This window comes from Triticum dicoccoides, chromosome 4A (genome assembly GCF_002162155.2).
Source record: "Triticum dicoccoides isolate Atlit2015 ecotype Zavitan chromosome 4A, WEW_v2.0, whole genome shotgun sequence".
NCBI lineage: Eukaryota > Viridiplantae > Streptophyta > Magnoliopsida > Poales > Poaceae > Triticum > Triticum dicoccoides.
The window spans coordinates 569,327,238-569,342,572 of record NC_041386.1 but is presented as its reverse complement, the minus strand read 5'-3'; the positions used below and the strand labels follow the sequence as shown (position 1 = coordinate 569,342,572).

At 45.5% G+C, this 15,335-nt stretch overlaps 1 protein-coding gene across 1 annotated transcript; it reads left to right on the top strand.

Moving 5' to 3' along the window:
* Positions 1–9,663: 9,663 nt before the first annotated feature.
* LOC119286818 (transcription factor bHLH18-like) lies at positions 9,664–12,132 on the top strand. The gene is made up of 4 exons (XM_037566284.1): positions 9,664–9,932; positions 10,036–10,158; positions 10,255–11,187; positions 11,287–12,132. Exons 2-4 carry the CDS (start codon positions 10,132–10,134, stop codon positions 11,359–11,361), a joined length of 1,035 nt encoding a protein of 344 aa, XP_037422181.1. The 5' UTR covers positions 9,664–9,932; positions 10,036–10,131; the 3' UTR covers positions 11,362–12,132.
* The last annotated feature ends 3,203 nt before the right edge of the window (positions 12,133–15,335 follow it).

Here is a 15,335-nt window from a genome sequence, read left to right as displayed (position 1 = left end):
TAGGTCATATCGGTGTAAAGCGCATGAAGAAACTCCATACTGATGGACTTTTGGAACCACTTGATTATGAATCAGTTGATGCTTGCGAACCATGCCTCATGGGCAAGATGACTAAGACTCTGTTCTTCGGAACAATGGAGCGAGCAACAGATTTGTTGGAAATCATACATACTGATGTATGTGGTCCGATGAATATTGAGGCTCGCGATAGGTATCATTATTTTCTGATCTTCACAAATGATTTGAGCAGATATGAGTATATCTACTTGATGAAACAAAGGTCTGAAACATTTGAAAAGTTCAAAGAATTTCAGAGTGAAGTGGAGAATCATCGTAACAAAAATGAAAGTTTCTACGATATGATCGCAGAAGTAAAATATTTGAGTTACGAGTTTGGTCTTCAATTAAAACAATGTGGAATAGTTTCACAAACTCATGCCACCTGGAACACCACAGCATAATGGTGTGTCCGAATGTCATAACAGTACTTTATTAGATATGGTGCGATCTATGATGTCTCTTACCGATCTACCACTATCGTTTTGGGGTTATGCATTAGAGACAGCTGCATTCATGTTAAATAGGGCACCATCTAAGTCCGTTGAGACGACACAATCTGAACTGTGGTTTGGCAAGAAACCAAAGTTGTCGTTTCTTAAAGTTTGGGGTTGTGATGCTTATATGAAAAAGTTTCATCCTAATAAGCTCAAACCCAAATCGGAGAAATATGTCTTCATAGGATACCCAAAGGAGACTGTTGGGTACACCTTCTATCACAAATCCGAAGGCAAGACTTTTGTTGCTAAATTCGGAGTTTTTCTAGAGAAGGAGTTTCTCTCGAAAGAAGTGAGTGGGAGGAAAGTAGAACTTGATGAGGTAACCGTACCTGCTCCCTTATTGGAAAGTAGTTCATCACAGAAATTTGTTCCTGTGACTACTACACCAATTAGTGAGGAAGCTAATGATGATGATCATGTAACTTCAGATCAAGTTACTACCAAATCTCATAGGTAAACCAGAGTGAGATCCGCACCAGAGTGGTACGGTAATCCTGTTCTGGAAGTCATGTTACTAGACCATGACGAACTTGCAAACTATGAGGAAGCGATGATGAGCCCAAATTCCGCGAAATGGTTTGAGGCCATGAAATCTGAGATATGACCCATGTATGAGAACAAAGTATGGACTTTGATGGATTTGCCTGATGATCGGCAAGCCATAGAAAATAAATGGATCTTCAAGAGGAAGACGGACGCTGATAGTAGTGTTACTATCTACAAAGCTAGAATTGTCGCAAAAGGTTTTCGACAAGTTCAAGGTGTTGACTACGATGACATTTTCTCACTCGTATCTATGCTTAAGTCTGTCCGAATCATGTTAGCAATTGCCGCATTTTATGAAATCTGGCAAATGGATAAACAAAACTGCATTCCTTAATGGATTTACTAAAGAAGAGTTGTATACGATGCAACTAAAAGGTTTTGTCGATCCTAAAGGTGTTAACTAAATATGCAAGCTCCAGCGATCCATCTATGGACTGGTGCAAGAATCTCGGAGTTGGAATATACGCTTTGATAAGTTGATCAAAGCATATAGTCTTATACAGACTTGCGGTGAAGCCTGTATTTACAAGAAAGTGAGTGGGAGCACTACATCATTTCTGATAAGTATATGTGTATGACATATTGTTGATCGGAAATAATGTAGAATTATTCTGCAAAACATAAAGGAGTGTTTGAAAGGAGTTTTTCAAAGAAAGACCTCGGTGAAGCTGCTTACTTATTGAGCATCAAGATCTATAGAGATAGATCAAAACGCTTGATAAGTTTTTTCAATGAGTACATACCTTGACAAGATTTTGAAGTAGTTCAAAATGGAACAGTCAAAGAAAGAGTTCTTGCCTGTGTTACAAGGTGTGAAATTGAGTAAGACTCAAATTCCGACCACGGCAGAAGATAGAAAGAGAATGAAAGTCATCCCCTATGCCTTGGCCATAGGTTCTATAAAGTATGTCATGCTGTATACCAGATCTATTGTATACCCTGCACTGATTTGGCAAGGGAGTACAATAGTGATCTAGGAGTAGATCACTGGACAGCGGTCAGAATTATCCTTAGTGAAATAAGGATATGTTTCTCGATTATGGACGTGACAAAAAGGTTTGTCGTAAAGGGTTACGCCGATGCAAGTTTTGACACTAATCTAGATGACTCTAAGTCTCGGTCTAGATACATATTGAAAGTGGGAGCAATTAGCTAGAGTAGCTCCATGCAGAGCATTGTTGACATAGAAATTTGCAAAATACATGTGGATCTGAATGTGGCAGACCCGTTGACTAAAATTCTCTCACAAGCAAAACATGATCACACCTTAGTACTCTTTGGGTGTTAATCACATAGCGATGTGAACTAGATTACTGAATCTAGTAAACCCTTTGGGTGTTGGTCACATGGCGATGTGAACTATGGGTGTTAATCACATGATGTTGTGAACTATCGATGTTAATCACATGGTGATGTGATCTAGATTATTGACTCTAGTGCAAGTGGGAGACTGAAGGAAATATGCCCTAGAGGCAATAATAAAGTTATTATTTATTTCCTTATAATCATGATAAATGTTTATTATTCATGCTAGAATTGTATTAACCGGAAACATAATACATGTGTGAATACATAGACAAACTTAGTGTCACTAGTATGCCTCTACTTGACTAGCTCGTTAATCAAAGATGGTTATGTTTCCTAACCATGAACAAAGTGTTGTTATTTGATTAATGAGGTCACATCATTAGTTGAATGATCTGATTGACATGACCCATTCCATTAGCTTAGCACCAGATCGTTTAAGTATGTTGCTATTGCTTTCTTCATGACTTATACATGTTCCTATGACTATGAAATTATGCAACTCCCGTTTGCCGGAGGAACACTTTGGGTGCTACCAAACGTCACAACGTAACTGGGTGATTATAAAGGAGCATTACAGGTGTCTCCAAAGGTAGATGTTGGGTTGGCGTATTTCGAGATTATGATTTGTCACTCCGATTGTCGGAGAGGTATCTCTGGGCCCTCTCGGTAATGCACATCACATAAGCCTTGCAAGCATTACAACTAATATGTTAGTTGTGAGATGATGTATTACGGAACGAGTAAAGAGACTTGCCGGTAACGAGATTGAACTAGGTATTGGATACCGACGATCGAATCTCGGGCAAGTAACATACCGATGACAAAGGGAACAACGTATGTTGTTATGCGGTCTGACCGATAAAGATCTTCGTAGAATATGTAGGAGCCAATATGGGCATCCAGGTCCCGCTATTGGTTATTGACCGGAGACGTGTCTCGATCATGTCTACATTGTTCTCGAACCCGTAGGGTCCGCACGCTTAAGGTTACGATGATAGTTATATCATGAGTTTATGCATTTTGATGTACCGAAGGTTGTTCGGAGTCCCGGATGTGATCACGGACATGACGAGGAGTCTCGAAATGGTCGAGACGTAAATATTGATATATTGGAAGCCTATGTTTGGATATCGGAAGTGTTCCGGGTGAAATCGGGATTTTACCGGATTACCGGGAGGTTACCGGAACCCCCCGGGAGCCATATGGTCCTTATTGGGCTTTAGTGGAAAGGTGAAAGGGGCTTCCCATGGTGGGCTGCGCGCCTCCCCCCCTCCCCTAGTCCCACTAGGACTAGGAGAGGTGGCCGGCCACCTCTCTCTCTCTCTTTCCCCCTTGGGAATCCTATTTGGAATAGGATTGGGGGGGGGGGGGAGTCCTACTCCCGGTAGGAGTAGGACTCCTCCTGCGCCTCCATAGGGCTGGCCGCACCCCTCCCCCTTGGCTCCTTTATATACGGAGGCAGGGGGCACCTCTAGACACACAAGTTGATCCTCATGATCATTCCTTAGCCGTGTGCGGTGCCCCCCTCCACCATATTCCACCTCGATCATATTGTAGTGGTGCTTAGGCGAAGCCCTGCAGAAGTAGTACATCAAGATCGTCACCACTCCGTCGTGCTGACGGAACTCTTCCCCGACACATTGCTAGATCGGAGTCCGGGGATCGTCATTGAGCTGAACGTGTGCTAAAACTCGGAGGTGCCGTAGTTTCGCTGCTTGATCGGTCGGGCCGTGACGTACGACTACATCAACCGCGTTGTGCTAACGCTTCCGCTGTCGGTCTACAAGGGTACGTACATCACACTCTCCCCTCTCGTTTCTATGCATCACCATGATCTTGCGTGTGCGTAGGAAAATTTTGAAATTACTACGAAACCCAACAGAGGCCACGAGGTAGGGGGCACGCCTACCCCGCCAGGCGCGCCCTCCACCCTCGTGGGCCCCATGTTGCTCCACCGACGTACTTCTTCCTCCTATATATACCTACGTACCCCCAAACGATCAGATACGGAGCCAAAACCCTAATTTCACCACCGCAACTTTCTGTATCCATGAGATCCCATCTTGGGGCCTGTTCCGGAGCTCCGCCGGAGGGGGCATCGATCATGGAGGGCTTCTACATCAACACCATAGCCTCTCCGATGAAGTGTGAGTAGTTTACCTCAGACCTTCGGGTCCATAGTTATTAGCTAGATGGCTTCTTCTCTCTTTTTGCATCTCAATACAAAGTTCTCCCCCTCTCTTGTGGAGATCTATTCGATGTAATCTTCTTTTGCGGTGTGTTTGTTGAGACCGATGAATTGTGGGTTTATGATCAAGTTTATCTATGAACAATATTTGAATCTTCTCTGAATTCTTTTATGTATGATTGGTTATCTTTGCAAGTCTCTTCGAATTATCAGTTTGGCCTACTAGATTGATCTTTCTTGCAATGGGAGAAGTGCTTAGCTTTGGGTTCAATCTTGCGGTGTCCTTTCCTAGTGACAGTAGGGGCAGCAAGGCACGTATTGTATTGTTGCCATCGAGGATAACAAGATGGTTTTTTTATCATATTGCATGAATTTATCCCTCTACATCATGTCATCTTGCTTAAGGCGTTACTCTGTTCTTATGAACTTAATACTCTAGATGCATGCTGAATAGCGGTCGATGTGTGGAGTAATAGTAGTAGATGCAGGCAGGAGTCGGTCTACTTGTCTTGGATGTGATGCCTATATACATGATCATACCTAGATATTCTCATAACTATGCTCAATTATGTCAATTGCTCAACAGTAATTCGTTCACCCACCGTAAAATACTTATGCTCTTGAGAGAAGCCACTAGTGAAACCTATGGCCCCTGGATCTATCTTCATCATATTAATCTTCCAATACTTAGTTATTTTCATTGCCTTTTATTTTACTTTGCATCTTTATCATAAAAATACCAAAGATATTATCTTATCATATCTATCAGATCTCACTCTCGTAAGTGACCGTGTAGGGATTGACAACCCCTTATCGCATTGGTTGCGAGGATTTATTTGTTTTGTGTAGGTGCGAGGGACTCGTGCGTAGCCTCCTACTGGATTGATACCTTGGTTCTTAAAAACCGAGGGAAATATTTACGCTACTTTGCTGCACCACCCTTTCTTCTTCAAGGGAAAACCAACGCAAGTGCTCAAGAGGTAGCAACGTGGACGGCACTCTCCCCTTTCATTGCTATGCATCACCATGATCTTGCATGTGCATAGGATTTTTTTTTGAAATTACTGTGTTCCCCAACAAATACAAAATCAATAAATCTCTTCTTGAGAACTTGAAAAATACATTGTTCATTGTGCCATCTTTTGTTTTCTAAATTTTATAAACCCTTTTTCTATGCACTAGGTGCACAAAATCCATGTCCATTAATATTATAATAATCTAGTAAAACTATTTTAAAGTTTTGGTCTAGACTTCAGTAGTCCACTCTTAGAAATCAATATTAGACATATTTGTTTACATGCCTTATCAAAGCAGTATGAGCAATGCTATTGTTTTGCAAACATGCATGCTTATTCAATACTCCCTCCGTCCCAAAATAAGTGACTCAACTTTGTACTAAAGTTAGTACAAAGTTGAGTCACTTATTTTGGGATGGAGGGAGTACAAATTATAAATAAAATCACGAAGTAGACAAAAAGAATCTAGGGACCCATAGAAATGAAAGAAAATAGATAAAATACTCTAGAATCATAAACATTCAATGGAAAATATTGAGAACATTATTAATTTTTGAACAACTAGTGAAAAGGCATTTTTAATATATTATAAGTGGTTAAGATTACCAATTGCAAAGAAACACTTGTTCGGAAGTGCCAAATCATGTTTAACCAAGAAAAAAAAAATCTACAAGAGAAATTATTCATAGCGAATTGCACAACAAAATGAATTAGTGAAAGTGATCCATGACTATTGGTGGAGAAACTTATAAATAATAACAAAAAATTGTGGATTTCTTTCCACATGAATGCAAAATATAGGAATAAAATGAAACATGATAAGGCAAAAAGGTCATACACATTCTAGAAACAAATATTCGAAACCAGTGAAACAAGAGAAGTCAACAATAATTGAAATAACACAAAATGCAAGAAAGCACGGACAAAAATAGGGACAACCATAAAGAAAATCTGGATTCTTGGTGTATTCTCAATGAATCATTGTGGGTTTTCCAAACTCTCAAGCCTTTTGATACTTGTACTTTTTTCTATGGTCCATGCTTGGTGTACTTCAGTTCTATATTTTTAAGTTTTAAGTTTTTGTTTAGGTTTATCCCCATTTTTGCATGGTCTGATTCATAGTTTTAAGTTTGTTAACCATTCTCTTATTCTTGTCATTTTTTGATTTATCTGTTAATTGTGTAGTTAGGTGTGCAAAATCACCACCACCCCTCTAGGTTTTGACGGAATACATTTGGTATTGAAGTTAGGGACCAAGATTATTTGGTTGGAAGTTTATGAACCAAACCTAAAGAAAACAATGATTGAGAGGACCAAACAATGGATTCTCCCGACTACCAAAGAGTCCGTGAAAGCTAGATTATTTAGTCTTCATATTAGAAGTGCACGTGTTGTAAAAATGTGAATCTAGCTTCATTTCCACTAAACAAAGAAATTTCATATATTCGATCAATACTTATATGAAAGTCTACTTCATAAAATTCTGGGACAAACTTGGTGGCGTTTGCAAGGTATGCATGTTTATCTTCCGTACTTTGCAAAAATGGTTGTATATGATGTTTGCATTTTGTAGAAACAGAAAAATAATCACCTGCTACATTCGTGATTCGTGGGGGAGGGGGTGAATGGGAGATAGCAAATGGATCATTTGATCATATAATCACGATACATTTAACATAGCAAGAATTCATATCTCTATGTTTTCAAAAATTGTGAAAAAAATAAACATGTGTATAGATACCAACAGTTGATAATTAGTGTATATGCATAGAAGCACCCCTCTCAGGCAGGGTCTGACGCCATAGGCACAGAAGCCCCTCTTAGGGTCTGAACGCCGTGATTGGAAAAAAAATATAGGAACACATGCATGTGAATTATGGTAAAAAACTAATATAGTTCATGGTCCATACTGACTGGAATGTAAAACATTCGTTATGTTATGTTATTGTAACTTACAATAGCTCAATGTACATAATCTTAATGAGAAACTTTAATACACTCCCTCTTACATTTAATATTTGTTTGATCTTTTCATATATTTTCAGAACTTATTTGTATAGTTTTTACTAAGTTAATCATATGATCATATGTTCCTAGGATTAGTAAATTCTTTGGAGGGAGCGGGGTTACTCTTAAAAACATCTTAGTTAGGTGTAAAGTACAAGATTAGCTTTTTTTCGTTAGTACTAGGACAATGATCATGCGTTGCAACGGAATATAAATATTTAGTACATAGCTTGTGATTTACCTGGGCATATTAATGCAATGATGTAAATAAATGTTTATCAAATCCTGCTCGTGAGTTATAGTATAGTTTGATGTGAAGTTTGGTAGGTAAATTAAAGTGGAATTGGTTCAGGAGGTATGTAAATTAAGGTGATTGGTTATCATAGGAAAATGTTGGATGAAGGGGTGGTGAGAAGTAAAAGATGAAACCTATTAGGAGAGTGACTAAATGGGTCCCAAACTCATCTGCTCCTACCTGTGAAGAGTAAAATAAGAAAACACTAGAAAAATTCAAAAAATATCTGATTTTTTTTGACATGGAAGATGTTTGAATGCGTGAGGGCATCTGAGTAGCTCTCGGCAAAAAAAATAGGGTCTCTAAAAAAGTTTACTATTCGTGCACTATTCAAACTGATTTTGCTTTTTTGCTGAGAGCTAGTCAGATGTCCGAACGAGCTGAAATTTCACACGGACCTCACACACTCAAACATCTTCCATGCAATAAAAAAAATCAGTTTTTTCTGAATTTTTAGTATTTTTTATTCTACTTTTCACCGAGATCATACGAGCTCGGGTTCGCAAGTGGATATTGGAAACCTTACATTCTTTATATGTAGTACTCTCTCCGTCCGAAAATACTTGTCATTAAAATAGATAAAAGTGATGTATCTAGACGTATTTTAGTTCTAGATACATCTTTTTTTATCCATTTTGATGACAAGTATTTTCGGACAGAAGAAATATATAGAATATAGATAGACATATACACCATCTCACATCACATACATAAAGGATTGGTACATCTATATCTGCTTCTGATATGCACAATCTCAAAATTAAATCCAAGTGGCCTAACACCATTCCCGAACAACCTGAACGCCCCTGCGACGACGAAACGCCCAACCAAACGCTAGTAGAAGCGACAAAAACCTTACGAGAGTGACTAAATGGCTCCCGAAGTCATCTTCTCCTACATGTGAAGACTAAAACAAATAAAAATACTAAGGAAATTCAAAAAAAAAAATCTGAGCTTTTTTGACATGGAAGATTTGAGTGCACGAGAACAGTGCCAATTTTCAGCTCGTTTGGGCATCTGAGTAGCTGTTAGCAAAAAAAATTAGGGTATGTGAAAAAGTTTAGTATTCATGCACTATTCAAACTGATTTTGTTTTTGTTTTTGCTGAGAGCTACTTAGATGTCTGAACGAGCTGAAATTTCACACGGACCTCACGCACTCAAACTTCTTTCATGCAATAAAAAAATCAGAATTTTCTGAATTTTTTAGTATTTTAGTATTTTTACTGTTTACCAAGATCATTTGAGCTCGGGTTCAAAAAATGGATATTCGAAACCTTACATTCTTTTTAAGTAGTACTTCCTTCGTTCTAAATTACTCGTCGTAGAAATAGATGTATCTAGAACTAAAATACATCTAGATACATCCATACCTGCGACAAGTAATTCGAAACGGAGGAAGTAGTATATATAGAATATAGATATACAGATACACACCATCTCATATCACACACAAAAGGGATTGATACATCTATATCTGCTTCCGATATGCACAATCTTCAAATTAAATCCAAGTGGCCACACACCATTCCCGAACAACCCGAACGCCCCTGCGACGACGAAACGCCCAACCAAACACTCTCCCAATATTTGGGATCCCCCAGCATTTCACACAACCTCCATTGACATCACCATGAAGTAATCCATTCCAGCGAATTAAAATATCTCCCTGTCAGCCAATGCCGCAAGGCTTGAGAGAGCAATAATGTAAGCTCGCTTGACATAATGCTACTCCAAACCCGTTTTTAAAAGGGGGCTACAGTGCAGGGGGGTGGACAGGTGACTTGGGCGAGCGAGCGAGGCAGCCACCATTGGCACAGTCTGCGGACGAAAGGAAGGGGATGGGTGGCCGAGTAGTTCACACCCGACCTAGAACAAGAGGCCTTAAAATAGTCTCCCGTCCTTGATCCCAGCGGTTATATAAGGTCGCCTCCGTTGGACATTGGTGCAAAGGAAAGGGACCAATACCACATCGCCGGCTGACCCATCTCTCTCTCTGTCTCTCTCTCTCCCGAGGTTGGTCTCTCTCCCTGAGAATTTCTACCCACGGGCTGCATTGCTGTGTGCTTGCTTTGCGCAATGCTAACTGCTCTGTTTTCGTGCGCGTTTTCCTGATCAGGGTTCCGGCTGGTCGATCGGGCTTGTGGAAGAAGCAGTTTGCTGCAACCTTTGGCTTTGGGGTGAGCGGCGAGCGAGCGATTTTTAGTATCGGCGAATGGCGACTCAGTGGTTCTCCAATATGGTAATTTGCTGCTCGTCTTCTGATAGCGTCGGGTGTAATGGTGTGGGAAGAGGTGGGTGGTGGCTGACTGGTTGATGATGGTTTGGTGGCGTGCAGGTGATGGACGAGCCGAGCTTCTTCCACCAGTGGCAGTCGGACGCGACGCTGGAGCAGTACACGGAGCAGCAGATCGCCGTGGCCTTCGGGCAGGGGGAGATGGAGGCGGCGGCGCTGATGCAGCAGCAGCAGCAGCAGCAGTACGCGGCGGCGGCGGCGGGCGAGCACCGGCCGCGCAAGGCGGCCAAGGTCAACACCAGCTGGGACTCGTGCGTCACGGAGCAGGGCTCCCCCGCCGACTCCTCCTCCCCGACCATCCTCTCCTTCGGCGGCCACGCCCACGCCGACGCGTTCGCCAAGGCGCCGCAGGCCCCCAGCGCCGCCACCGCCTACTACGGCGCGGCGGCGCCCGTGAAGCCCAAGCAGGAGGTCGACGCGGGGGGCGTGGCGCCGTTCCAGCAGGTCAAGCGGAGCTACGACGCCATGGCCGCCGAGCCCGCCAGGGCGCCCTCCCGGCCGGCCGCCCAGAACCAGGACCACATCCTGGCGGAGCGGAGGCGCCGCGAGAAGCTCAGCGAGCGCTTCATCGCGCTCTCCAAGATCGTGCCGGGGCTCAAGAAGATGGACAAGGCGTCGGTGCTGGGCGACGCGATCAAGTACGTCAAGACGCTGCAGGAGCAGGTGAAGGGCATGGAGGAGGTGGCCCGGCGGCGGCCGGTGGAGTCGGCGGTGCTGGTCAAGAAGTCGCAGCTCGCCGCCGACGAGGACGACGGGTCGTCCTGCGACGAGAACTTCGAGGGCGCCGACGCCGGGCTGCCGGAGATCGAGGCCCGGATGTCGGACCGCACCGTGCTCGTCAAGATCCACTGCGAGAACCGCAGGGGCGTGCTCGTCGCCGCGCTCTCCGAGCTCGAGAGCATCGACCTCGCCATCATGAACACCAATGTTCTCCCCTTCACCGCCTCCTCCATCGACATCACCATCATGGCCACGGTCAGCCCCCAATCATCTCCTCTTCTTAATTCCTCCATAATTTACTACTCAATTAATTACATGGTCTCACTCACTCAATCATGTATTAATCTGATGCAGGCCGGCGAGGACTTCTCGTTGTCTGTCAAGGACATCGTGAGGAAGCTACATCAAGCGTTCAAGTCGTCGCCATGAAGGACTTGCTCCTGAACATCAAGTCTAATTTAGAACTTTGTCTTCGGTTTCCCTCTTCTTTTTTCATCATTAGCCTCGACGATTTGGGGCTAATGAGTTTTAGGTTCGTCCCCGCTGGTGCTTCTGATGATAGCTCGCTTGCAGTCCCCCACACGGTGCCCCTCAAAGATAGCCATTTTCCACCTTTTTTTGCCCCATGGGTGCAGCAAAAAACACTATCTACTTCCTCTCCCTTTTTTTGCATGGATTGATCAAAATCACTCCATGTTCCCGGGAGAGGGTAGAGTGAGAAAAATGAGACATGTCTTTTTCTAGGGCTAGTTACCAAGGGGAGTTTGAATTTTACAAAAACCCATTTTTCATTTCTCCCCTACACCAATACAGCCCTTTTCACCCTGTTTTTTCGACGAGAGGCCGGACCGAGTTTTTTTTTTCAAACCCAAACACCTACCTTTGCCGGCCTCTCAAATTCCACCACAGTGCTGTTCCCAGAAGGTTTCAAATATCTGTGGACAAAAATGGCGTCTTCTTTTTTTTCAGCACCGTGGGGGTACTTTTGCAAGCCTTTGAATTCAGAAGTTCAGTAGGGTGTGCCTGTTTTTCAGGGGTAGTGCAAGCTGGTTGGTTGGACCCAGCAGCTTGGATGAACCCCTTTGCTTGTAGTTTCCTTATGGCTTTTGTTGTAACAGGATCAGGGTTGTAGCTCGATCTGTAAGCTCTTGTTTGCTTGCATACAAGTATAAAGAATAAATAAATATGCTCGGTTGTTAACTTGATGGATCTCTCTCTTGGTTATATGTCTTTTCAGCTAAGATCTGTCTTTTCTTAGTAGTATTGAAACATATCTTTCTAATTTGTTTATGGATACAGAATCGCTAAACGATCTTGTATGTTGTCCTGTATATATAGAAGTATCATACTATGTATTACCTGTCCACAAATCAATACTACAAGATTATAAGGGCGGCACTTGTTTGTTCATGAAAAAGGATCGTTAAATGATATCGAGGCCTTTACTCTAAAATCAGTAGTATGCTGCTGTTTCACACCATGGATATAGGGAACGTGGGTATCTATGCAAGTTATAAGGGTGGAACTCATCTATTCACACCGAACCGATCATATTTAGACTTTTACAGTTCCTCCCTCAAGAGCTAGGTGCTTATATCTTCCATCAGGTAGTTTTTTTTGAGGCAAAGATTGCCTCATCTATTAATTAAGCAGAAGAGAATTGCCCAATTAATTACGGAAAACCGAGCGAAAACCGAAACAACAAGGGCCAAGCCCATCCCAAAGACTAACACACACAGGGCAAAGCCCATCCACGAACAACATCGATGACAACCACGTCACCCACACGACACGAGGTCCATGCCCTCGAAGCTGCAACTCTCCCGAGGCCGCCGCCTCGACATCCACTGCTCCGTTGCGCCCTGCGGACTCAACCGACACCGCCTTCCGGGGCCGCCGCCCCGACATGCCACCGCTCACCCTCGAGCAGCAACGCCGCACGATACAGCAACCCGCAGCCCACACTGCTCAGGACAACCGCACGCAGACCACGAACGTCGCACCACATCCGGGGCCGCCGCCCCGACATGCCTCCACTCGCCCTCGAGCAGCAACGCCGCACAATACAGCTACCCGCAGCCCATGCTGCACAGGACAACTGCACGCAGACCACGAACGCCGCACCACATCCGGGGCCGCCGCCCCGACGTAAAGTCAGACCGCCCTCACTGGGTCGCATCGACCAGACCGACGACCTCGCTACCCACGTAGCACCAAGTCGCCACCGAAACAATGCACAACTGCGACTCTGCCCCATAGAGCCATCGTTGCATCGCTGTCCGAGGCCGCCGCCTCGGCGTAAATCCACCGTCCGGAGCCGCCGCCCCGGCCTCCATCACCCCGACAACGACGCAACTCTGCACCACTGCCATGAGACCACCACTCCACAAAGGTCATTGCTTCCAAGGCGGTGCCTCCAAGAAGGTAACGACGTAATTGCCGCCGCCACCCGCTCCAATGGAGCTTGGGTTTTCACCCGGAAACACCAGACAGTTGCGGCAGTAGATGGACGTAGCTCCGCGATGTGCCTCCAGGAAGGAATGCAATGCTCAAGAACATCGCCAGCACCGGCACCGAAGAAGGTGCAAGACTTTCGCCTGGAGGATCTACTCCACCGCCGGGCCTCACAGGAAGCGAACGGCATAGGAACATAGCAAGTTGTGCAGAGGACATCGTTGCCAACCACCAGCCCTCAACACGTCGCAGCAGAGCGCCATGTCAGATCCGCGCACCCCCAGCCACCTCCAGCCCAAGCTGCTGCTCTGTTGCAGCTCACCATCACCAGAACCTCCACCGACGCGGCACCGTCGTCTAGAAAACCGCGCCTCGCCGCCACCACCGCAGCTCCCCCGGCCGAGGGAAGGGACCCCAGGCACCCAGCGCGCCCTACAGCCGCAGCCCGCCGGAGCGCCGCCACCGCAGCTTGCCGGAGCGCCTCCACCGCCAGATCTGGGCGCCCGGGCGCCAGATCGACGACGGCCGGCCTCAGCGCCACCCCGCCCGCGCCCGCGGCGCACCTCGCCGGCGAACCCGAGCCAAGCCGCCAGAACCGCGCGACAGGAGGCCACCGCGCCCGCTCCAGCTAGCTCCACGCCTCCGTGCACAAGCACGCCCAGAGCACCCACCGAGGCGGCCGGCCCGCGCCGTCCAACCCCAAACGGGAGGAGGAGAAGGCGCCGCGGCCGCCGCGCCGCGCGGGCGACGCCTGCCGGCGGCGGCGAGGGGAGGAAGGGCGGGGGGTGTGTCCTGGGCGGCGGCTAGGGTGCGCTCCTGGCCGCCCGCGGGAGCGGCTGGGGAGCGCTTTTGCTTATGTAAGGAAATATTGTATTAAAAATATCATCTATCTTCCATCAGGTAGTGATCTAAATGCTCTTATATTTCTTTACAGAGGGAGTAATAGGAGTATGTAACAAAGATGCCCATCTTTTTGAGTGTCTCTATTGTAAATGCCTTGAGGCCGGGTGCATCTTAGTTATGCAGAGGCCGAATGTAATGCTTAAATCTTTTAAGTAATAAAGCGTCCTTTTTCGGGAAAAAATTGTAAATGCCCTGAGGGAGTAGAGTGGATAAAAAAGCTTGGTGAAGAATCTGAATTTGCCACCCGCAAAGAAAAAGAATCTGAATTTGCATGTAAGAAACTGTACCCACCTCCTCAGCAATTTGATTGGGAGATTAAAAACTGGCAAGCTTGAGCATGACGACATGGGGCGCCTTTCCATGTGAACTCACTCACTTGGAAGTACAACCTTAGTGGTATATATTTAGCTGCGTCGTACTCACAGCACGGCTAAGTGTGTGTGGCTTGACAACTACGGTCCCAATCTCTTGATTAGTCAGCCAAAACCTACCTTGCTCCGTTGACAACAGCCAACAGGGTAGGGCCGAAGCATCTGATGGAAATCTTCTCGCTGCTGTTTGTTAAGCCCGCGCGCACAACCACTATTTCTGTGTGGCTCCGCGCTCCTGCGAGAGCAGTTTGTCTTCTTGTTATGCGATTGATGAAATGGAATGCTTTGGGGTGCATGATTGATCGTGGCGAGGCAGGATCCCGTTCTTTATCGGGCCGATGGGCTGGGCAGGATCTGGCTGAAAGCTTTGGTCCTGCGTTTTAATTTTAATTAGATTGCTGGCTGGCTGGAAGCGTCGCTCTCCAGCACCATCATGGATCGCGACCCTGTCCCCCACTGGAGTTGGCAATGGCGATGGGGCCGGTAGGCGACGTGTAGTGCTCCTCCGCGGGTCAAAGGGTGAGGGTGAGGGTGCTGGTGCTGGTGCTGCTCCCACGCGTGAACGGACGTTGGGATCGAACGTTCCTCGCTGGATCGGTGTAGGTGGTGTACACACGGCCGGCAATTACAACCTTGTTGGGAGCTAAGCAAAGGAACGACGGCGGGACAGCCGTT